Source organism: Ammodytes marinus (genome assembly GCF_949987685.1).
Source record: "Ammodytes marinus genome assembly, chromosome: 17".
In the NCBI taxonomy this organism is placed as follows: Eukaryota; Metazoa; Chordata; class Actinopteri; order Uranoscopiformes; family Ammodytidae; genus Ammodytes; species Ammodytes marinus.
The window spans coordinates 9,005,769-9,030,268 of NC_137221.1; the positions used below are offsets into that span (position 1 = coordinate 9,005,769).

Genomic DNA, 24,500 nt, shown 5'->3' on the forward strand with positions numbered 1-24,500 from the left:
GATGATTACTTTTGCCAATAAGCACATATAATAAGATTATAAAACACAAAATATTGCTTGAGATGACAACAGAGGTCCCAAACATTTTCTAGTCGGAAGGCCCGAATAGGCACAATCTCATATTAAGAAGAAAGGATGAGAGAAGCCCTTTTGCATGTCTTTCACCACTGATATTTCTCAATCATTCATTATTAATTGGAGATTGATGGACAAATAGATAGAATTTCAGGTGTTTCAACTATTTATGATGTAAATATGGCACCTTCCACCAGTGACACATTGACTTGGGACGTAAAATTATTATTTTCTGTCGCTGCTGGTCTCCTCTTCGGCCTTCAACATGCAAGTCCATGAGGCTCCATCTCACTGCTAGCTGTGGGCACCGCCCCAATGGCAATTTGGAGCACAATATAAAACAAGAATAAATAGAACCTTTATTATGGCTGGGTGTAGTCTATTAGTGATGAACCAACACACTATTCCCGTTGTTGTAACCTGTTTGATTAGGTTGTAAGAGTATGAAGATGCAGTAAACGCTCACATTTGAACAATGCCTCTTCAACTCCCAACCAAGGGAACTTCAACCTACATGAACGTCCTTCATGTACATTCATCATTTAAGTGAGCAAATAATAAAAGTTGGCTGTGTCTGTGACTTTCTAGGCTGGGAATGTTTTGGTAACGACCAGAAACCTCCCCCTCTTTATCTTGCTGGAACGCAAAACCTGATGGACCTCATTCTTGGGCATTAAGTGTGACTTGAAGACATATCATTTGCCTTACCTGGAGCTCACTCGAGACAGGTATTAAGACTGTAGAAGACGAACAAGTTTGATTTTGACCTAGTAAACCCCAAGGAGGATGAATAACCTTTTGAAAGCCGTGACCGTCCTTTGTGCCTTCATTGCTGCAGGTATGTTGACAATAATGTTGGGTGGATTAGGAGAATGTATGTACAATTGTATTTTATTCTTTATCATTCTTCCTGTTGTGGAATGTCTTTGTTAAGCACATTGTTACACTGTAGTTGGAGAAGTAGTGATGTCAAAATAAACAGTACAGGCTCATTTAGAGACTGGACCAAACAAAGGATCATCTATTCATGATTTAGCCTTAGGCGATTTTAAAGAGGACCTATGATACTTTTCGACTTTTATGACCTATAAACGTTGTTATAATGAGTTATAGTCATGTTTAACCATACTAGCGTATCAAATAATTACGTACATGCATTTAGACGTATTCCCTGCTTACCGTCTGGGGTGGCTATGCAGAGCACTAAACACTAGGGCAGCCGGTCGAGAATTCACTTTCCGGGTATTGTGTTGTCACGTACCCGGATGTATGGTAATGCTGCTCAGGCAAGCTCCGGCCATGCCCCCACCTTCCTCTCTCAGAAATCTCCCCGCGCACTGCTGGAAATGTTCCGGAAGGAAGGTAACCAATCACAACGGAGTGGGGTTTGCAGGAGGGGGGGGGAGGGGCGGAGAAGCTCAAAGCAGTGTGTGGAGCAGACTGCTGTGCTCGCTAGGGTGAGAGGAAGAGTGTCCCGAAAATCTACATGGTTTTTTGTGATGTGATTCGTGTCAGGTTGCTCTATAGCAGTTTTTAACAAGAAATGAAGAGAAGAAAAGTAGTATAATAGGAGATCTTTAATGCGCCATAGCCTAATGAAATGCAGTCTGGTACAAGTGTATGTATATAACCGCAATGTAAACCATATGTATTTATTTATTTGCCTGAAATAAATCAATGCAAAAAGTCTCTAGAAATTAAAGGAAAGGTATAAAGATGAGAATTAGAAAGAAGACAGAAGTTTGCCCATCAGGCTTTTAGCCAACAGATGGAGTCAGCTTGAAGAACTCACATTGCATCCTACAGACAATTCCTATAAGAGGAGTCATTTTGGTGGAAACGCAAAAATATAGAGTTTTCATAATTTGTTCTTGTCTTTAAAGGGTGCCATTGGATCTAAAACGCAGCAATACTCATGATTAAGACAACTATTTAGGTCTTCACTTCTTATTTTGAAGTCGGAACACAAGAAGACAATGTTGTTGAGTGAGTTACTGATAACTCAATCTGATAATCTGATAACAAATTTTTTTTTTCTTCCCTCTTTTCATTGGACAGCACAATGCCTGACCTGTCGTCAGTGCCCTGTAGGAATATTTGGGACGTGCCTGTTCGGAAGTGCCGTAACATGTAACAATGCAACTCAGAGCTGCTACACTGGAGAAGCACGTAAGGAAAACCTCTACAATACTGTACATACACTAGACAGGCTGAAATGTAACTACAACATAGAGAAAATGTGTCATAAAATGAAACCAATAAACCTGCCTCTGAGTAATGAACTAAATGTGGTGTACTTGAAACTTTACATAGTTTACAAACCAGCCGAGGGGCAGAGGCAACATAGGAGATGACCCCATCAAAATGATACAAATTGGCTCAGCTTGAATTTCATGTCTGTTGACTCTCTGTTTCCAATTCCCCTCCAGAGTTCAATGCTACTGGCGCGGTCACCCTGCACACCCGCGGCTGCCTGGACTCAGACCTGTGTGGGACAACGCTGACCGGCAGCATCTTCAGTGCTGGCTACACCAGCAGTTTCACCTGTTGTACTACAACTCTGTGTAATGGAGCCACTTCTATTCAGCTCCCTCTGACAGTGGCACTCTGCGCCGCCCTCCTGTCCTCTCTGTGGGGCATGTGGGAGTTGTAGTTTCACACAAGCTGTCCCTAAGTCAACTGCACCCTTTCTGCTATGAGTTAATCAGTGAAAATCAGAATACTTTACTCTTTAATGTGATTTGACCTATTAACCTTGAATGGAAGAAATATTTTAACCACATTACTGAATTAAAAATAATCATTACAACCTGATTTCCTGCGTTGTGTCATCATCATCATTGCAGAGTCACGGCGAGAACAAGCATCTTTTTTTTAAATGTTACTTTAAAGGTGCTGTAAGCGGAATGGTTCTTTTAGCTAACTTCCTGTCAGTTACTGCAGTTAACAGTCCCCTCGCTCGTCCCTACGTCACCACATTAATGCACTGCGGTCTTCAAGCAGCGAGTTATCTAGCATCATCTCAGATCCATAAGTGTGATAAAACATGATAAAAACCATCAAAACAGACATAAGGAAGGATTTTACCTGCTCGGCCATTGTAGGCGCATAAACATTCACCCATCTATTGCTCTGGCGTGCACCGGCAGTGAGACCATGAGTGAGACGGGTGTCGCTTTAGCGTTCTGTCCAGTGAGTGGATGAAAATTTAGGGATCCTCCAATAAGTTTATTTGCCGATTACATGCAGAGCAGCTGACTGAGAGATCGGCTTTATGAAATGCGCACATTGTGAAAGTGATCACTATATGAATAAAGAGCGATTTAACACTTATATTAACATAAATAAACCGCTTATTTCACCATTAATTCAACTCTATACTTTTTTGTTTTTATTGTTGTTTGATTGATGTTTTATTGTGAAACACTTTGAGTTGCCTTTGTGTACAAAATGTGCTGCCTGGCCTTGCTTGCATTTATTTTATGTTTTAAAATGTTTTTTGTATATTTATAGTGATTGAAGCAACTTGAGGGATTCTACATTTTACAGGATGTTTCCCGTAACTTTATAGCCTTAAGTGAAATGTGATTTCTTTGAGATAAAAAATAAATAAATTAGAAAACCATTATGAGCTCCACCACCAGAGCTGATTGCCTGGCACTGTGGTTCCGGAAAAGCTTTTAGAGCAAAAGTGGGAAGTGAAACGGTAATGCTTTATTCAAGCGTCTCTAATTTCAATATAATTTCCGGGCATATTTCCTGGAAAAAACTATGTGACCTGACACAAAAAGAAGAGAGAGACACTTTCTTGTTGCATATGACACTTATTTTAGTGAATAATTTCAACAAATTAAGAGGTTTTTTGAGAGGTCAGGTGCTGGGTCCGCTCCTGCTAATGTCAGCACCTGACTATTTCCAAACAGACCTTTGCCCTAACTTTTCAAAGTTCACCAAATACCACAGGTGTTAGATGTGATATAACATATACTTGAGCCCAGACCCTGTTCCACGTAAAGTATTTGATGGAAATTTTTGAATTCCATCAAATACTAAAAAAAAAAATGCTTTCCTGAATCATACAACTTCCAACAAAAACAAGAAGCTAAATCCAAATAAAACAGCAGTGTGTGTAAACAAACTTCTGCATGCGCTGTAGTAGCCCTACTAGTGTCATTCAGGTGAACATAGTTTGTATTTCAGGCCTTGTGTAAGACAGAGTTGTGCTTGTCAACACAGCCTTCAAGGCACCATTGTTTACTCCACCTGATTATCTGATGAATCATGTCTCTCACCAGTGCCACGCCACCCCATTTCTGCAAGGCATTTCAACACCACGGATGCCCCCTAGTGCAACAAGAGCACCATACCGGGCTGAAAACAGCTACAGCATGACCTGATTATAAGCATTTTACACAGTAGATTCTATATTTTTGATAAATACAAAAGCCAAATACTATATAGTCAGGAACATGTTCTATACTTATTTTAATGCATTTTATGTTAAATTGGTTTTACAGATTTTTGCACCATACTTTGTTAAATGTTTCATGTTGTGTTTATCGTCTGAGAGCAACTAGCCAAATAAAGCTCAACATCTCCCTCTAATGGCACTTTACTATACTGCAATAATACTGTACAATACTGTATTGCAATGAATTCTGAACCAACAAAAATATTCATAGAATATACTGTATTTTGTTTATATAATGGCGATTTTGTGTATCCAACACAGCTAAGAAATTAAAACACTATATCCATTTCAGCCTTAGCTTTAATGTGCTACACAATCTCACCACCCACTACCTCTAACATAGACTATTTCCTTTTCCAAATGACTTATTAACTACATTTTGAAGAATCCTACATATTTATTTTCATTTTTGCATTTCATAACTTAACCTTTGTTTTTGAATATTTCTTAATCCTCAAACTTTATGATTATTTCAAGGTCAAACATTAGTTTCCATGGGTTCTCAGATTGTTTAACTCCACTAGACTATGTAGCGTATTTCTTCATTTGTGATAGTGTCAAGGGATAAACCAAATATGAAAGGGCGAGTCAACTTCAACTTTTTAGTCAGTCAATAACGAGTATATAATTTATTTCGGTTTCCATATGAAACAATGGAAACAAATGGAAACAGTTGCTGATTTTTGTTTTAACAATGTACAGCTCCAACAGTTAAGTGTGTCTTAGAAACAAACGTTCTAATTTAAACCATCCCTCCCCACCCAGGCCAGTACACCTATTATTTACTATCTATGCTGTACACACCAACTACTAGGATACTTCACTTCTTCTTCTGACTTCAAGCCGAGGCCGCGCGCTGTATTTGCTGACGGCTCAGCCCGTCACGCTCCACCAGGAAGTGGAGGAGCTGTGGCACTGAATGCGTTTGTGCAGCAGCCGAGCGAGAGGCAACAGAACTGGGAGGAGAAACGAACCAACGGCGGTAGCAGCAGCGACTTCTCTGAGCAGCACTGTGAGGTTTGTCTCTGCACACTTTACATAGGCTAAGTTACTTTTTACGCTTCTTTTTTAGACGTTATGCTACAAGTAGCTGAGGATTAATTTTAGCTGACGTTTGCGCTGCCACAATGTTTCAAACCGTCATTTAACTCACTGGGACACTTTTTTTACTTTTTTTTTCTAGCGGAAGATGGGCTTGGCTCCCCGAGTTTCGAGAACGTCCTCGCTTCTTGTTTAGAAAATGTAACTTGTATACTATTTCTCGGCTTTACTCTAACCTCTTTTTTGTGTCTGTTTCCTTTTTCTACAAACAAACACAGGTCTCGTGCATAAGCAGGCGAAGATGAGCGACGCGAATCAGCCCAAAGTTGAACTTTTTGTGAAGGTAAGCGATTGAATGGTGACCTTATAAAAACCCATCACACCCCGAGCGCTAGGCTAGGACTTGAAGTGACATTGGTTTATTTAACGGCGTGTTTTAAAAGCTTTCTTATCCGATCTGTTATCACAAGCTGATAACTTATCTCACCTAATGTCACCTTCTTGTTTTTAAATCACATTCAGTTGGCGCTGCGTGTGAGTGTGTGTGACAGTTTTCATGTCATTAGACCACGTCTGCTGACACAAGGGGCTTATACATATAGGCTTAGGCCTATATAAATGACAGCGTGACTAATCCAATTAAATGCACGTTAAATAAAAGGCCAGCCAACTTTAATCTATATTTAGTTGCAGTCTAATCCTATTTGATTTGAGCCAAAACGTACTCCAATACAACCAATATGTTTTTTTTCTTCTTCTCTGCCTTCCATCAATGGCCTTACACACGTTTCCATAATGATTCCTCTGTATGAACATGTGCCCCACCCTCTACTTTTTCCCCCTTCTTCTTTGGCTTCTTCAGGGTTGAAAGATGCTGTTGTAACTTCACTTAATCCTTGTTTATAGTCAGCCTCCATGACACTTGATACCTTTTAAATAGCAGACTATTTAAGTATAGTTTCAGTGGCCTTGGAAGAAGAAAGTGGGCTGTTGTCTGATTTCCTGTTACTGCCCTCAGTTGGTGCTGTGTTCAGGACGCAGTATGTACTTACTGCAGCCATACTAAGGGGCATTTTAAAACCGATGGTAATGTCCTGAGTAGCTTAGCTTGAATGTAAGAATTACTTACGTTTCCTCTATAAAGGCTGCAGCTAATTAGATGATTTTCATTATGGATTAATTTGCTAATTATTTTCTCCATTCATCGATTAATGGCTTGGTCGAGTGTGAGTTATAATTTTTCACAAAAAAAGAGAAACTGCAAAGTAGGAATTATGTTACATAAACATGTAAGTAATTACATGTAATATATAGTATATATAGGCCCTACATATAATGAAACAACCCATAATAGCATTACTTTCTCTGTTTTTGTGTCCCAGGCGGGCAGCGATGGCCAGAGCATCGGGAACTGTCCGTTCTCCCAGCGTCTCTTCATGGTGCTGTGGCTGAAAGGAGTCACCTTCGACGTGACAACGGTGGACATGAAGAGGTGAAAAACACACGTGTGCTGCAGGTTTCTATTGGCGCTACAAAAGGCGTGTCCGCCCACTGTTTTGTCAAAGCTCTAAATGTAGCGTGCAGTTAAAGAAACAGGGGCATTTCAGTGAGTCTTTGAGTTTTGAAATATATTAAACCACGCTGGCTTTGATTTTAGTGACGGCAGGGAAAAGTCTTAGCTGCGATCAGGAGTCATTTCCTGTGGTTTCATTTTTTTCATTTCTTCCATCCCCTTTCCCTCAAGATGTTAAATCTTTTGTTGGATTACTGTCTCTCTTCATTGTAGGAAGCCAGACATCTTGAAGGACCTGGCTCCAGGGGCACAGCCTCCCTTTCTGTTGTACGGCAGCGAGGTGAAAACGGACACCAACAAGATCGAGGAGTTCCTGGAGGAAAATCTCTGCCCTCCAAAGTAACCTCTCACTCCAAAATCTAGAAATCTGTTATTTTACGATATGAAACTATTAGTCGACCAATATCTTTTTGTTTCTGTAATTTTTTTAGCCAAAAGAAAAAATTACCTTTCCTAGCAACCTTTCCTTGTAATATCTTTGGACTTTGTTGGACAAATCTAGCATTAGAAGTTCATTTTAAAAGGGAGTTTTCACATTTATGTTTTATTTTATTTTTGAATATGTTTTAGAACCAACAAGGAATGAATTAATCAAGAAAATAATCGTTGCAGCCCTTGTTGTTTATTTTGACTTGCTCCAGTTTTTTGTGTTTTCCTATATAAGTGTTGCTATCTTCATGTGAATTTTGTTTTTGTGTTTGAATCATTGTCGCTCTCCCCTTCTTGTTCAGGTATCCCCGTCTGGCTGCTCGTAACCCAGAGTCCAACACAGCAGGCATGGATGTGTTCTCCAAATTCTCGGCTTATGTCAAGAACTCAAACCCTCAGACCAATGAAAGTGAGTGACTCTAATATTAAAGCACAAGTATCAAACACCCTGCTATATGCAGACTTCCTTTTTACATTTCAAATAGTGTGGTGAACACAAAACCAGCAGGGAGTATCCATGTTAAGAACATTACACTCTGAGCTTTTCTGCCTGCAGGCGCAAACAGGTCCTCTGCTGTTCTCTGTGTTGGCTGATCCCATTGGAAATGTCAAAAACCCTGTGTTTTGTTCAGTCTTTCAGCCATTAAAAATATTTAAAAAAAAAGTTTAATTAGTCCTAAATCTGAGTATATTTCCTCTTTGGAGAGACAAAGCACATCTTTTGGCTTTTGATTTTTGACACATTTTCTGTGTGTGTGCCCATGTGCTCAGACCTAGAGAAAGGCTTGCTCAAGGCCCTGAAGAAGCTGGATGACTACCTCGGCTCTCCACTTCCTGAGGAGATTGACGAGAATAGTGCTGATGAGGTCACTTCCTCGTCCCGCCCCTTCCTGGACGGCCCAGACCTCACTCTGTCTGACTGCAACTTGCTGCCTAAGCTCCATATCGTGAAGGTAAGTCTAAATCTTTTGTTTCACGCTGTGCAGCATGGGGGGGCCCCGGGATGAATGGATTATGTCATTACAGTCCACGCTTCCTGTCTGAAACTAAAAGGCCTGTGTGTTTGTATGTGGGATTGTGTCTCTCAAACTCTTATCATGCTAACGCTTGAACAGCTTGCCAGAGGAGATAAAACTATTGATACTTTTTAGCGTAAACTAAAAACCCATCTTTTTAGTCTGGATTTATGTAGAATCTTAGAACAGATTTCTTTCAGCGATTATACTAACTCTTTTTATTAGGTTTTATCTACATTTTTCTTAGTTAAGATTTTATAATTATAGTTTTTATAAAACATTTTATTATTTCTATTATTATTTTGAAACTGTTTTAAGTTAAGTTTTATTTTTGGTATTTTATTATTGTTATTATATTATTGGCATCATTGTTTTAATTTCTTAATAATTTATCAATTAATCTGCTCATATTTGATTGCTTAGGCACCTTTGCTATATAAATACATTTTGATTGATTGATTGATTGATTGATTATCTTTTTCTCTCTGCAGGTGGTTTGCTTAAAGTACCGAAACTATAGCATCCCTCAGTCTTTGACCAACCTGTGGAGGTACCTGAACGCAGCGTACGCCCGGGAGGAGTTTGCGTCCACCTGCCCCATCGACGAGGAGATCCACATCGCCTACTCCTCCGTGGCTAAAGCTCTCAAGTAGGAGGACACAAGCCATGAACGCACACCAGCAGAACAACAAGCAAAAAGCAAAAAATAAGCAACACACATTCACACACTGAGCGTTCAACATAGTCGATCTGTTTCTCAATAAGCTTACATGGAATCTGTTAAGTATTTTTTTTTCTTTGCAGCTTTTATAATGAGCCAATAGATCTGGTTTATTGGTTTGCTTTACAGATGTTTATTTGATATTTTTCTTCTTATAAAGGGACTCATTGTGTTCCCCGCGTGGATCTGTTTACATCAGTGGGAAAACAAGAAAGCAAAGAAATCAGATAAGCTGTTGTCAAAACAAACACATGAAGTCAGCTGTGGCTGAACAATCTTCGTTGAATGCGCCACATTATATCATCCGGGTTTCCGTGGGCCGTCGGCAAGCACACACACACACACACACACACACTCTGTACATGTTTCTCACGTAATGTAACAGCCTTGCTTGTGTACGGTTGTACCATCAGTAGACATACACTGTAAAGCTGGAAATGTTCCTTGTTCCCCTCTTGATGACAGTATGTCTTTTAATTTGAATGTTTCTGGGACAGACACAAAGCTTCCTACCAGGTCAAACTTTCATTAGTACCATGCAAGCCTCCCTTAAGCTGATTCATATCTTAATTTCAGTTTTGGTATGAAGGAAATGGGATTTAGTTATCTCACCTGCCAAAGTGTCTTTTATGGTTTTTCAGTTATCACACATGCTTCAGATCGACTTGTATTATTTTGTTACCACGGGAACAAAAGCCTTTATTTAGTGTAACCATTTTTTATTTTTCATAGTGCACCTCAGAGAGGAAGAAGGGAATAGAATAGAAGGAGGGGAGGGGCGTTTCCTTTAGCGGGTCTACAAACAGTTACAGAGGCAGGAAACCGTTTCAATAGACTTGGGTTTCCCCTTTCTGTGCTCCCACAGCAGGCGCAAAGGATTATTCAAGATTAGGAGCTTGTTTGTGATCCACTGTCGGGGCCATTCGCCAACATTTTGTTCTGCCTGCCATGTATTAAGGATCCCTTTTCCTGGTGTCATATAAAAAAAGAGATTGTAGAGTGAAGGTTATTGATTAAATGATGAGGCTGAAAATATTCTTAATTTTTTTTATCAACAAAGACCAAAGCCAACAACAATTTGCTACAATTTTTGTTCAGATTATTCCAACATCACATGAAAGCAGCACAAGTGCAGACTCACAGACCGAACACTGGTACTCAAATGGCCTAGAGGATTAAACTTCTGAATATCAGGATTTGGATTCAAAGGCAGATACTTGTTGGTTTTGGTCTTTTCATTGGATTTGTTGACAATTTAAAAAACTATTTTACTATCACTGGAGTTATCATTAAATCAAGACAGACTCTTAGAAATTGTCTTGTCTGAAATTCTTGTAAAAGTGACTTGAAATTGAACTGCTGGGAAGAACTGGAACCTATTATAACACGCCTTGTCCGTCTGAAGTAGCAGCTTGTGTTAGGGATTTTATTAACTTCACGGCACTGTGCAAATTAACCTTTTTAAAGAGGCAGTTTGCAATTAGGACTCCGATTATAAAGTAGGTAGAGGTGCAAACGTCTTTGTTCATAGCCTCATTTGTGTGTTGTCATGTCTCTGAAAATCAAAAAAAAACCTAAGTGCAATTTAAACTGATTGAAAAAAAAGACAATCTTCTAATCTTTGATTAAATAAGACGTCCAGCGTAAGCAAAGTTAATTATTTTTCTACAGGATTTTTAATCAAGTTACAAGTTAAAATCCATCCATTTTATTGACCGTCAGGTGGGTTGCAAGTGTTTATCAAAGAGATGTTACTCTATATTTTACTTGACTGAATTGTTATGGAGCAACGTTTAAAGGGATCGCGTCTGAATAATTTCAGTGCTGATGTATTTCAGTATTTCGTCCCAGAAAGTGTGGGAGAGTTTCTCATTTCTTACTGTAGGAGTTTTCAGGGACCATTAACTTGATATATTCATCAAACTGTTACTTTGTTTTTCACTTTACAACTTTTTAAATCTTCATATTGTGTATTTTCTTTATTATGAGACCCATGTTGTGCTTTTTTTTCTGACCCCAATTTTCCTGCAATTATTTTAGCCTTTTTTGTAGTTCTTCATGCTGTTTCCCATGTAGTCAAAAGCAGTTGCACTTAAAAAGTCCACAGGATCAAAGCAGCGGTGTGGAAACTAAAGTAGTAGATTTTAGAACAATGAAGACAATCAAACTAATAGCACAGCTGAAGTGTATGTTGTACGTTTAAAGCTCTTAAAAAGAAACGTGTATTAATATCCCAATAAAAAAAAATATTTTGATGATTAATAAACTGGTGGCAGATGTGTTTTTATTTTCTCTTTAACTGTTATGGACATCATGGAGATGGGCAGAGAACAATAAGATGCACAGAACAGCTTTTTTTTAGATTACACAAAGCTAAGAAAGCAAAAACAATAAACATGTACATACATAGTAAATACACACATTATAGACTACAAAGTTTGGTTAGCACCATTATCGGGTCATTAATGTCATTTCAAGATAAACTGATACACAGCCAAAAAAAGATTGTTGTCCAAAGAGTTTCAAAGCATCAAGGTATCAGTTTGTTATTTCCACTGGTTATATATATGTAATTGTTTAGTATGTCCCAAGTAATTTTTTATGTCTCGTTAATTTGTCCCCCCCCCCCTCCCGCTTTTAACAGATACTAAGGGTCGAAAAAATATTAGATGATACTCACTTCTGAAAACCACAGTTTTAGACGTTCCCTGTTAATTCTTTATTAAAAACGTCTTTAATGCTATTGCTTATGTGCCTATTAGTCAACATCTTTTGCAGGTCACTTACATCTTCAACATTGTACTGTCAAGATTGACCCCCATCCACACAGCTAAACCCCCACCCTGACCTCTGACCTCAGGCCAGCAGGAGAGAGATTGCTGGCAGCAGGCAGAGGGCGACTCCTCTCCAGCGGAAGGCAGCAACGGACCCGGCCCCGTTGCACAGGTCCGTGTCACAGCAGACGTTGGTGTAGTTGAAGTAAAGGCCCGAGGCGTATTTCTGTCCACTCACGCCGCACTGGGACTCCACGGCACAGCTCTTCTCGTACATTGTCACCTGAAGTGCTCCTACAGAGTGGAGAGAAACGAAGCGATAACGACAAAAAGAGACCATTATGATTTTAAAGTAAGTCTGTTGGCCTGAATAAGAATTCATTCTGGAAATGACATTTTGGGTTATATATTAAATTTTAGGTTTAGACATTCCTGTATAATTTTAGAGTGGTGAGTGTTGCATTATGGGTTTTTTGGAGCCTAAACATTGCTAGGCAAAATTCACAGATTTTGAGATCAAGTTTTTTCCAGAATCGCTGACTCCACCTTTTAAGGTGCGGTAATAACAGCAAACGCAAAAAGGGGCTTTGGCCTGAGACACAGTGAAGATTTTGCCCCGCCCATGGAGCTATTGTAAGACATCATTTTTAAAGGCGCCACACATGCATTAGTGAACTGACAACCGGCCTGATGAGCAACAGTTCTGACAACCGATCTCTTGAGTCATATTTTGTCTCGATTTGTTTTTACAATTGTGGAGTCGAGGGAGGATCAGGCACTGAGAACCGGTTACAGTTGTTACTTCATTGTCCCTAGCAGCAACACACAGAGACCTGACAGTTTAGTCAGTAAAAATATTTGGACAGTGATGTTTTTTCTTCTTTTGTTTTATGCAAATGTTTCCTTGATGACTGTTAAGCTCAGCAGTTGGCCTGCATTGGGTGAACAGTGGAGGAATTACAAACAGGACTACAGTTGTTCAGATGTGGGTGTTAACAGCCTCAAATTAAAGATATAAAGTCAGCACTTTGACTGTTTCTCAAGAACAAAACTCTGCTAGTACATGCAGACGACATTACATTTCTTAAATCTGCACCAAGACACTGTCCTGCACAGTGAGGTTTCGTCTACTAATTTGTGGCATTCATGCCCTAGATTCTCAGAAAATAATCTCATATACAGACACAGAAATAAACTCTCTCTCTCTCAGACACAAACACACATGCACACACACACTCTCTCACTGTCACACACACGCAGGTCTGGATCTCACCCCGGCTTCCAGTTGCAGTGCTGGACAGGCAGCGCTGCCCCTCCGGACACTCCTGAGGAAACTTTAAGCAGTCCAGAGGAGAGATGGAGGGGAACACACAGGTGAAACAGCAAAGACCGGCTGAGGAGAGAACAACAGGGGTAATGGGTAACTCTTTACAATAAGATACACTACATTGTTGTAACTTCTACATATTTCTTTTTTGTTTGTTTGTTTTTTATTAACTACTACATCGTTATGCATTTCCTACCACATAGGTTTTTAAAGTAGTTACTAAAAACAAAAAAATACAAAAAGAATTACCTTATAGTAGGTAATCGTCTAAACTATCTATCCATATCAACTGTAAATGTACAAAACTTAATTGAAGAAGTTTTACAAAAACAAATCTCTCATACACAAGGATTGTTTGGACATTGTTGTTTGGCATCAAGAAAGGAGAATCTAGCCATAGTTATAGTAGCATATCCCTTAAAACACGTTTCACTAAATGATACAGTGTTTAGAGGTCCTTTATCCTACATACATGTCAAAGGTAGAAAAACACACAAGCACAATCATAGGTTATGAACAAGACATGATGCTTCTTCCAGTAAGAAATGCTCGAATTGTTTTCAGAGGAAACTATTCAAACTCGTCCCAAAAATTCCCCTATTGTGACTCTCATCAAACTAACCATTACGGCCGGTCAAATTCACTCCCAAATCTAACCTTAACAAAAAAAAATCTTTGTTTCTGAAATCAACACCCCTCAGTCTCTTTTTGGACTATTCCTTCTTAATGACACCCAGTATCCAGGGATACTTAATGGGCTGTAAATAAATTAAACCTATAATGTCAGGGAAGAATATACTTTTGTGCACGAGAAACATCTTTCCCGAATTTTAACACATTTGAAAATTGCTACTTGCAACACTGCCTCAAGTGTAGAAGGATTTGGGCAATCACTTACAATAAAGTGTCGAAAGGTCCCTTTTTGTGTGCGTGTGCATTAGTGTGTGTGTGTGTGTGTGTGTATGTTTGTTATGTGTATGTGTGTGTGCTACATACCTGTCAAAGGTAGACAACACAGGAGCACAATCAGAAGTTGTGAACAAGACATGATGCTTCTTCCAGTGAAAAGTCCTCAAACTAATCAAGCGCGTCCCAAAAATGTCCCTGCTGCCGTGGAACCGATACGTCCCACAACTCATTCCTAGATTTAATTTCACCTCATCTTTGAGGTCCACACCCTCCGTCTCTTGCTGACTGTTTCTTCTGTTCAACTTTCACTGTAATTTGAATTAAGCTGATGAAGGGATGCCTTCTCAATAGGTTGTATTGTCACCGCGCCTCTAAGTTTTGCCACTCTGGTTCGTGTCTTATAATGTTTTTTTGTTTATTTAGTTATTTTTGTTGAGGGCCTTTTTTGAATGTTACTCGGCCGGACAGTGTCTCCTCCCTTATAACCTTTAATTGAATTTGGAGAGGTAACTATGAGCAGCTGATGCGTTTAGAGGCGGTCTATGTTACAGGGATACATACTTTTGTATTTGATCAATGTTAATGTTTTATATCAGGCATTAGGTGACCCTTCACAACAACAGCATATTCACTCAGTGGTAGGTTAATTGGAGGGGAAGTGGGGGATACATTTTTTTTCCCATCACACACTAAGCTGTAACTCATCATCAATTCAACAGTCTCACTACTAATACACATGAATACAGCAGAAAAGTTTAAGAAATACATCTACAATACAATTTATTTGCATCTAAAGCGATTTCATAATTACTTGTTTTGGGCCTTTTTCATTGACATTCTGTAATTCACTGAAAACACAATTTCTCTATTCACACATAAATGAGATGAAAGCCCCATGTCAGCACACTTTAAATTGCTTATCTCATATTAACTCTTAATGTAAATAAAACACGCCCAGTGTATTCATTTGTTGGATTTAAAGAAAGACTGGGATTCAGAAAGACACACACAGCATTAGAGTCAGCACACTAGAGAAGGAATCAGCATCTTTAAACGAAGAGAGAAACACACACGCAAACAGAGTCAGCATGTCAGAGAGACAGAGAGTCAGTGAGTTGGAGACTTTAACTGAATTATCCTTTAGGGTGTAATAGGAGACGTGAGGGCAGCATGCAGGACGGTCTGCTGACAACAGTCTTGTGATGGAGCGAGGCAAAGCGAGCTCAGACGGAATAAGCTGTTTACCAGTTGTTTAATTACACTGCCAAAAGACTCATTTTTACAAAGCATGTTCCTTTCATTTATCTTGTTCAGTTGCGGCAAAGAGTAGTTTCTTTGTTTATTCTAGATGATACCGAAAATGATGAGTGGGCTACAACAGCATTTATGACATGACTTTCTCTTTTAAGTGTGTGTGTGTGTGTGTGTGTGTGTGTGTGTGTGTGTGTGTGTGTGTGTGTGTGTGTGTGTGTGTGTGTGTGTGTGTGTGTGTGTGTGTGTGTGTGTGTGTGTGTGTGTGTGTGTGTCTGTGTGTGTGTGTGTGTCTGTGTGTGTGTGTGTCTGTGTGTGTGTGTGTGTGTGTGTGTGTCTGTTTGTTGAAAAAACAGTAGATTTTTTAATAGAGTTTGGAGTGAAATAAAGGAAGTATGAGAAATAGCTTATCTGCTGTTGTTTTTGGTGTATTAAACACTTTTCTGATTGCCACATCTGAGATTCTTTTTGATGCACTTTCTCAAATATACAAATAACTGCAAAACTGACCGAAGACTGGTGTCTCCAAATCATCCACACTTACTTAAACCCACACGATTGCTAGGCCTTGCCCCTATGGATGTATTCATGGGCCCTGAGGACAAAAGCTTTTTACGACATTTTGATTGCAGGGGAGTGGAGGATGCCATGTTTGGCGGGGATGTTTTTGTGTATTGGCTAGAGGATCTTGGTGGACAGATGGTGCTCTTTAATCCTGTCTGCAACCTCTCCCTCACATCCCCCCATCCCTCCCTCTATTACATAAACCTCACATATTCTGTCTCAGAAATATACACTACACTCTCTTACACTTCTGGTTTGCCTCCTCCTGTATATCTCTGACTCCCTGTTGGCTGCAGTAACTCAATCCAGTCAGCAGAAGGGAATGTCGTGCTGCTTTATGGGTCCGAAAAGTAGCCACACACTCACTCAAGTGCACCAGTATTTATACATACAGTCACAATCATTTATCACCTGTGATGTGTTAATGCATGTTAACATACCTACGGCACAAAACCTCTGTATTTCAGCAATGCTCGAGTATTAAGCAGTAGCAGTTGTTTGTAGCATCTGATGACGCAACAGTATGCAACATCATTTGACCCATTTTTAAGCCATTCAAGCCAGATTATTATTCTTTTGTAATGTCACACATACTCAAAAACAGACAACAGCAATGGCTCAGTAATACAGCAGTAATGCTTTAATCTGTGGTGACTTTGAACAGAAGGAAAGGAGAGAAACAGGCAATCTAAAAACAGTTTAGAAAAACCTGGTGAAATAACGCAGCAAGGATACCTTAACATGCAGACGTTTATTTCTGCCACTGCGTCCAGGGCAATGTTTAAAAAAGCAGATACAAAGTATAAAGGCAGGGCTGCTGCCGCTCCAGTATCTGAGCGTTTCATAAACAATTCAGGATTAAATGTAGAGGAGTCAATAAACCTGTAGAAATTTCACAGAAAAACTCCATGTCCCTCATTAATTCAGTGTCTTAATTCAAGGCTAAGCTATATGTGGCCCAATTAGGGATTTCCTCAGCGGGGCCCAAATGGTTAACTTGTGCAAAAAACGTTCAACAATGTAGCCAGGTAAAGTTAAATTAAATAGGCTAGTTTTTTATGACTCTAGGTGACATACAATAGGTTGTTTCTTATTCTAGATATTAGGCCTAATGTTCAAGGATGGAAACTAAATGTTTAATAAAAGTATCAACAGAAAATGCTTTAATAACAAAACGCTACCTATTTAGTAAACACAACAGTCTACACAATGTTGATTGAATCCGGACAGGACGTGGTGGGGGATGGGGGGTGCCTGGATGAAAGAGTGGGAGAGGGAGAGCTGCGTGAAGCTCACAACTTATACACGAGGAAAACCGGAAGACGAGAGATTTGGGCTTTTAGGAATAAAAGCATACATTTTTAAGTTAAACCTTAAAAAGAAATTCTGCTTTATTTTTTGCTTGACCACCCATGGCTGGTGTGACTCCTTTTAAATGAGCTATTTATTAATTTAATGAAGGGGAATGCGGTGTTGTTATGTATCATCCCTTTGGGGCAGAGTCCTAACAATTGAGTGGTACAGGTCTGGTTGTCTCTTCTAACCCGTTTTTTATATAGAATAGAAATTATATATTTATTAACATAAAACAATAAGGAAAATTATTTACTTAAACAAAATCTGAAACATGTTGTGATGTTTCAACTAGTTTTTAAGTTCCTCACAATAAATCCATAAGGACTAGCAACAATGTGTTTACATGTAGCCTATTCATGTAGGCTACATTAGCCTATGTGTGGCTGAAACTAACATTTAGCCTACAATAGGCTAGTTGGTTCAATTGCCATGTGAAGTGGAAAAACGTTACAGTGCCAGTCTTATTTTGAAAGACTGGACCGGAAATATTTGTATCCACACTTGGCGTATTTTTGGTGTAGTTTTCGTCCACGGAGAAAGACGGAGGGAGAAAGCAAGCGAGAGAATAACGGGAACTGGGTCGCATTTGGAAATTAAATCAAACGGAGGGAAACGCGACCTTAGCGTGGAAGCTGCGACATTTAAAATACGAAGGTAAGCTGCTACGAGTTTTACTAGTCTATCTGTATTTGCCATAAGTATAACTTTGTGCTTGTGGGTGTTGGTGATAGTTAGAAAAAAAGATGTGGAACATCCTCAGAAGAAGTATTTGGGAAGGAGCAGTGAACTGTGGGGCGGTGCACTCCTGCAGCCAAACTCACTGCATGTTTCCATCTGTGTGTCTGAGGATACAGCTGGATAATTCAAGGCTACATAGTCTAAAAGACTGTGTTGCATTTTGAAACTCAATAAAATAAAATAAAATGGTGCAAAAGTTACATCAGCAAGAACACTGTTGTTCCATAAGGAATCAATGATCCCATTAGTTAGTTGGTGCTAGAAAAACAAACAAAACACAAATGTAAGCATTGTTTATTGTTATTTTATTGCTTAAACTTGCAAGTGATTCATCTTAATATGTTTTACAAGTTTTATTAACGTACCATATCCTCAATGTGTTACATTCACACATCCTCATCTAACTGCAAACTGTGATAATTTGCACAGTTTTGATCATGCTCACTCCTGCATGATTATACTACTCCTCTTTTTATATTAAGAACATTTCACATATTTCTTTTGTTATTGTACATTTTCTATTTATATTTTTTGCCATGTCTCTATGTATGTTCTCTTTGTGGTTATGTTTATCAAGTGCACAATCAATCAGGCAAATTCCTTGTAGCCTATGTGTGAAAATACCTGGCAATAAACCAGATTCAGATTCCTGTGGCCTTTTTTAAATTATAATTTAATATCAAAGCCCAGCACTTGTTGCATAAGTTATGAAGCAGACTTTAGGTAACATCCTGTGTGGAAGGGAACCAAAAGTCCCTCTCTGCAGCCTCCCGGTGGGCGGCTGCTGTGAGTTAGGCTAACAGGGAAGATGATAAAAGGCCAATTGTCCCTTATCTAACCCGCTGCTGCCCATGCGTAGCTAAATAGCTTTGCAGAATATTGCAGGGCTATTGAATAATGTTTCTCTATCAATCTAAACTTGAACAATGCATCTTTGTCTACTTTGAACTTTGCCATATTGTCAGTATGTTATTTCAGCTGCCCTTTAACGTTTCAGTCAATTATTAACAACCAAAAACTACAATTATTTCAGTGCCTTCTTTCATTTTAATCTCCATATTAAACTTGTAGACATTTAGGCTCTCCAACCAGAATGGGACATTGTTGCAGCGGAGCTCACAAGATTATACCATTGTTGTTTTGTTTGTTCTGTTGGATCTTGCCCTGTTAATTTTTTTTTTCAATCTCCCTCTGTTTTAGGCCGGGATCATCTGCTTACACGTTGTGGAGTCTGCTGATGCAGCCGGTGAAAGTTGGCCCACTGGAATACAAGATAGATACACAGTGAGGAATATGCTCTCTCCTTGTTGAACTCTTCATATGATAAATTAGCTAAATTTTGAGTCACGGACTGGGAAAAAACTTGCATCTTTCTTGTCTTTTGTCGGCCCAACCATTTTAGGTATTCTGGCACCAATACTTTTGCAAAACCACTTGTTATAAACAGACAGTCTTTATCAAAAAGTCATCATGGCCAACATGTGCCAGTATGGCAGCTTCACCCACGCCATTGTGCGGGGCGTACCAGAAACCTTTGGGACAGCGATAGGAGACGATCGCGACAAGAACGGTGAGGTGTCGGTGGACTTCGCCAAAGCCCAGCGTCAGTTTGGTTGTCTGACCGGGGCCCTGAGGCAGAAGGTGGGCCTGCAGCTCATAGAGATCCCCCCCGACCCGGAGCTGCCACACAGCTGGAGGATAGAGGACGTGGCTGTCATCCAGGGAGACACAGCGCTCATTACCAGGCCCTTCAAACAGCAGAGACGCAGTGAGGTACAGTAGTAAACACAGCAGGGATGGGAGGAACATGGCTTCGGTGGTTGAGCCATGCCTGCATCCTAATCCTCTATCTGCACTTAATCTTTTCCTTTGTGTGTCGAACGGCCAGTGAGTAGGAGCCATTTGTTGACGGCTTCTCTCTCCTTTATAGGTTTGATTTGAAAAAGACAAAAGATTAGTTTGTCACATATGTCAAAAGTAACCTCAACACTTATCTTAGGGGCTGGCTATTCCCATATGATTTCCAAAAACAAACCTGGAAAGAAAAGTAATTTGGTAGGCTACCAGTTATATGGAAATTAGAGTTCCAGTGGTACAGTTATGCTTTATATTAGACATCCATATATTTTCTATCAAGTTCAGATAAAATAAATAATGTAATTTGGTCTTAGGTGAAGACAAAATAGGAATTAACTTAAATCTGAAATGTATTTCAACCTTAACGTACATGCTTTGGAAGTTGTTCTTCAGTAATGTAATTGACAGTTTGTTTGATAGATTGTACAAAGAGCAGTAAATGTACATAATAACCTTTGTTCATTCACCCTGTTCGTCCAGCTCAGCTCTCATATTGAATCAGGTTCATCATGAATGTGTCTGTGTCCAGGCAGAGGCAGTGAGGAGGGTGATATCAGAGCTCAACCTGAAGGTGGTGGAGATGGGCGGGGAGGCGGGGGACATTGGAGGGGCCACACTGGAGGGCAGCGATGTCCTCTTCACGGGCCGAGAGTTCTTCGTCGGCATCTCCTCCCACACCAATCGCAGAGGGGCAGAGGTGCTGGCAGACACTTTCATGGTGAGACAGATGCATTGAAAAGCACTTCGTCTCAGACTAAAGGCTTTTTCAAACTGTTTTTCTCCTGAGGCCTTTTGTCATGATTGAATGTGTCGGTTTGTAAAAGAAATATTGGCTCTTTAAAATACAGACAACATTTCCACAATAAATGAATAAATAATTAATTAAGAGACATAACATTTTTATTCAGTGTAAACAAAGACGGTTTTGGTGACAAAATGATGATGCAGGTGGCCTTTTGCTTAACACTGATGAATTCGGCCAAATAATGGAGAGCACACAGTCGAGCCCCCTCAGACTAGACACGCCCCACCCATTACTATTGATTCCTTCACTCCTCTTAAGTGCATTTTACACACTTTTCTTTTCTTAGCGCACACACACACTTTGCATCTTCTTGTGTTAGATATGTATGTGTGTGTGTATGTTGTATGAATTAAAGTGGGTGGGAGGGTTCATGCGGTCAGAGCGGGGGACGAGGGAGGAAGAAGACTCGCAGACCATTTACTCGGACATCCGTCTGTATTGTGTTTCAAAATTGTCATGTTAGAATTTTTAAGTTGTCATTCATATGTTACCTTGCTTTATCCATATTTATAGCTACACATTTGTCATTGTAATAATAACACTAAGCAACCAAATTGCTTGTGTTTCCTGGTCGTGCAGCAAAGAGATATTCACCCTCAGTTTTAATCAAATCTTATTTTATTTTTAGCCGTGCTGGTGGTGAACTCAGCCACAGTGGACTCAGATAATATGTTGAACAATATACTTGTTAAACATCAGCATGGAAACCCATAAACACAGGAAAAAAAACTTCACATTATTTAATAAACACGAAGAAGAATCATTTCCAGTGACTTTGCAGAGCCATATTATCATTTGATCATTTAAAACATATTCACTCTCCATGTCTACATTTACTTTTTGTAATTTGCGTACCTCTATATGTTGATGCTTATACTTAATTTTGAATGTAGGAATTGTACTTGCACTAAAGTATTTCTTAACTGTTCTATTGCTTTTTTTTTACATACATTTAAAAATCTGGCTACTTCTTTGACCGCTGCTAAAAATCCCTATCAAACCGTTTCAGCTCTGACTGATCAAAAAGATCGACAGACGACATCACAAAGGATTAATTTATTTGGTATAGTTGTATAAGGTTTGAAAGGGAAGCAGTTACCAGCTTTGGTCCGACTGAGGGATTTCTATTATACCAGAGGTAGACCAAAGTTTGTGTGGCCTGTGTTTCCATTGTCCTTCACAGAACTGCATAGTACGGTAAATGTCAAGTCATGAATGGCTACAGCTGCATGAAGCCTGACTTAAGAACTATTCAGACTAAGAGCAACTGCATGACTGCCCCTGATCTGAGCACAGGAAACCCCACAGTCAGTCAGCAGGCTGCTTTGTATCACAGTGGTAAGATTTAGCACTTGAACTAAACAGAAGCGTTGTTAATGTTATTAAATCCCCCCCCCCCTCACTGTGACAGAAAAAGGCCTCTAGGGGGACAAAACTGGATGAGAGAATATTTTTTTCTTTTGTTGAAAAAACTAAAATTTACAGCATCTTAATTAAACCTTTAAATCTCTGTTGGTTCAGGACTTTGCTGTGTCCACCGTCCCAGTCTGCGGTGGAGCCAGACTGAAGGACATCTGCTCCATGGGCGGTCCCGACACTATCATCATCAACAACAGCGAGGGAGCCAAGAAGACACTACGAGTGAGTGTTTGCGTTTGCAGTAAATGTTTGTGTACGTGTGTGGTGTTTAATAAATATAAAAAACTATCCATGTCAGGGGAATTTGAACTTTCTTACCCAGAGTTAAAGGTGTGAGCCTGGCCCTTACATGTCTTACCAGTCAGTATTGGCATTATTAGTTATCATACAGTGTTAAAGTTTGCCTTCTCTGTCCTAACGTGAACCCTACACAATCACATCATGTATTCCCTAACTGCTGAGATCATATTAATAAGGGCCAATGTTGCCTTTGAGTCTGTGTGTGAAGCTGTGAGTGTTCCGCGGCAATGTGTGTGTGTGTGTGTGTGTGTGTGTGTGTGTGTGTGTGTGGAGCAGTGAGGGTGGTGCACAGTAATATGAAGTGTGTGTGTTGTGTCTCCAGATGATGGAGCAGCTGACTGATCACCACTATGAGGTGCTCACTGTTCCAGAGGAGGCAGCAGCAAACTGCGTCTACATCAAAGGTCCATCCAGTCGGGACTTCCTCCTCCACCGGACGGCAGAGGAGTGTCCTGACAGCGTCTCTGTGAGTACAACTAGTTTTTTAAATGATTTATTTTACTTGTCAAAAAAAAACAGTTATAATATGATATGTATCACATTATAACTTGATCAAGATTGACCCCGTTATGAGATACTGAACTTTTTATTTATCTAGTGGCATCAAAACTCTGCCAGCCTAGTAAACACCTAAGTCTTTCAAACCTCTTAGTTTGTAACATTGACTAGAAATATTTGAAGAGAAAGTAAGATAAAAAAAATACTTAATACTTAAGGCCACAGAATAATAACATGTTAACTTTGACATGTGCACTGAGCTTCATGTTTTATATCAGTGCATTTCCCCTTTAATCCACTGATTTAAAACTTTAACACTCCGCTAAAGTATTGGTACCTCAAATAATATTAAATCGACATGAACATCCAAAAGTCAGGGAGTGATTTTATAAAAGCAGCCAACCCCTGCAAGTTAAGTTAATCCACCCAGTGAGCGGTTTTTCCTCCTGTAACTTCTCCCTATGATTGTATCCAGTGCAGTCTGTTCCAGTGATGATTTGTTTTCTCCGTCCTCTCTTCAGGCTTTCCAGAAGTTGCAGGACTACACCCTCCTGCCAACAGCCTGCAGCGAGGCCTCTAAACTGGGAGCGTCTCTGTCCTCACTCTGCCTCCTCATCAACAGAAAGCACACATATTTCTGAAAACACTTTCATCTAATAACCACTACGTAACGTAACGTGTTATCACGGTTTCAAATTAGTTTTATTTATTGCTTTAGGGGGAAAAAAACAGACAGCATCTATGTGAGAATATGATCCAAATGTAACATCTGTTAACTGACTTACTGTTATGATAGAGCCGATTCTCAGCACCGCTCAACCTAACCACTAAATTCAACTGTAGCTTCACTGTTATAACTTTGAAAATGTCTGCATCACATCGCATCTGCTGAAACCGACAGAAATTTAAACCTTAATTGGTTAACAGACAATATTGGTACAGGGAATTCAACAAGCTTAAGACCTTTTAAATAACAGAAACACGTTTCCTGATCATATCAGCCAAAGAATAAAGGAAAACCAGTAGGGACAATAAAATCTTCAGTATTTCTCAGTCTGACTATTTACTTAATGTGAACCAGATACACAGCATAGAATGAACAGAATAACCAGTTGCAAATTATCCTTTTGTCTAAATTTTACACATGCCCATTTTAACTGTTGATACAACTTAAGGCAGACAAGAGAATATATACACTTTCAATAAAACTGTCTTTTTTTGAGGGGAATTGAATTCAGTGTTATTTAAGGTATGCAGATCTATGAGAAGGGAAATCTTGTCTACTATCAAACAGGTTGGTACTATTTCAACATACCAAGTTTTACTGACTGTCAATTTAAAAGGACACTTAGCTGCTATGAATAGTGATGCAGAGT

The 24,500-nt window shown here is 39.5% G+C and overlaps 4 protein-coding genes across 4 annotated transcripts; 3 read left to right on the plus strand and 1 right to left on the minus strand.

Annotated features, from left to right (window-relative positions):
* Positions 1–759: 759 nt before the first annotated feature.
* Positions 760–3,118, plus strand: LOC307263651 (uncharacterized protein). The gene is made up of 3 exons (XM_080044853.1): positions 760–913; positions 2,134–2,244; positions 2,505–3,118. The coding sequence occupies exons 1-3, from the start codon at positions 862–864 to the stop codon at positions 2,726–2,728; spliced, it is 387 nt and encodes a 128-aa protein (XP_079900979.1). The 5' UTR covers positions 760–861; the 3' UTR covers positions 2,729–3,118.
* Positions 3,119–5,444: 2,326 nt separating this feature from the next.
* Positions 5,445–11,586, plus strand: clic1 (chloride intracellular channel 1). The gene is made up of 7 exons (XM_080045760.1): positions 5,445–5,563; positions 5,866–5,930; positions 6,970–7,079; positions 7,374–7,499; positions 7,892–7,998; positions 8,361–8,542; positions 9,097–11,586. Exons 2-7 carry the CDS (start codon positions 5,889–5,891, stop codon positions 9,256–9,258), a joined length of 729 nt encoding a protein of 242 aa, XP_079901886.1. The 5' UTR covers positions 5,445–5,563; positions 5,866–5,888; the 3' UTR covers positions 9,259–11,586.
* Positions 11,587–12,036: 450 nt separating this feature from the next.
* Positions 12,037–14,475, minus strand: LOC307264418 (prostate stem cell antigen-like; the record flags this gene model as incomplete). The annotated part of the gene is made up of 3 exons (XM_080045829.1): positions 12,037–12,394; positions 13,374–13,493; positions 14,424–14,475. The coding sequence occupies 3 exons, from the start codon at positions 14,473–14,475 to the stop codon at positions 12,183–12,185; spliced, it is 384 nt and encodes a 127-aa protein (XP_079901955.1). The 3' UTR covers positions 12,037–12,182.
* A 3,563-nt stretch (positions 14,476–18,038) lies between these two features.
* On the plus strand, positions 18,039–24,500 carry ddah2 (DDAH family member 2, ADMA-independent). Its single transcript, XM_080045770.1, has 7 exons — positions 18,039–18,161; positions 19,446–19,529; positions 19,648–20,018; positions 20,632–20,820; positions 22,429–22,548; positions 22,949–23,092; positions 23,646–24,500. The coding sequence occupies exons 3-7, from the start codon at positions 19,716–19,718 to the stop codon at positions 23,763–23,765; spliced, it is 876 nt and encodes a 291-aa protein (XP_079901896.1). The 5' UTR covers positions 18,039–18,161; positions 19,446–19,529; positions 19,648–19,715; the 3' UTR covers positions 23,766–24,500.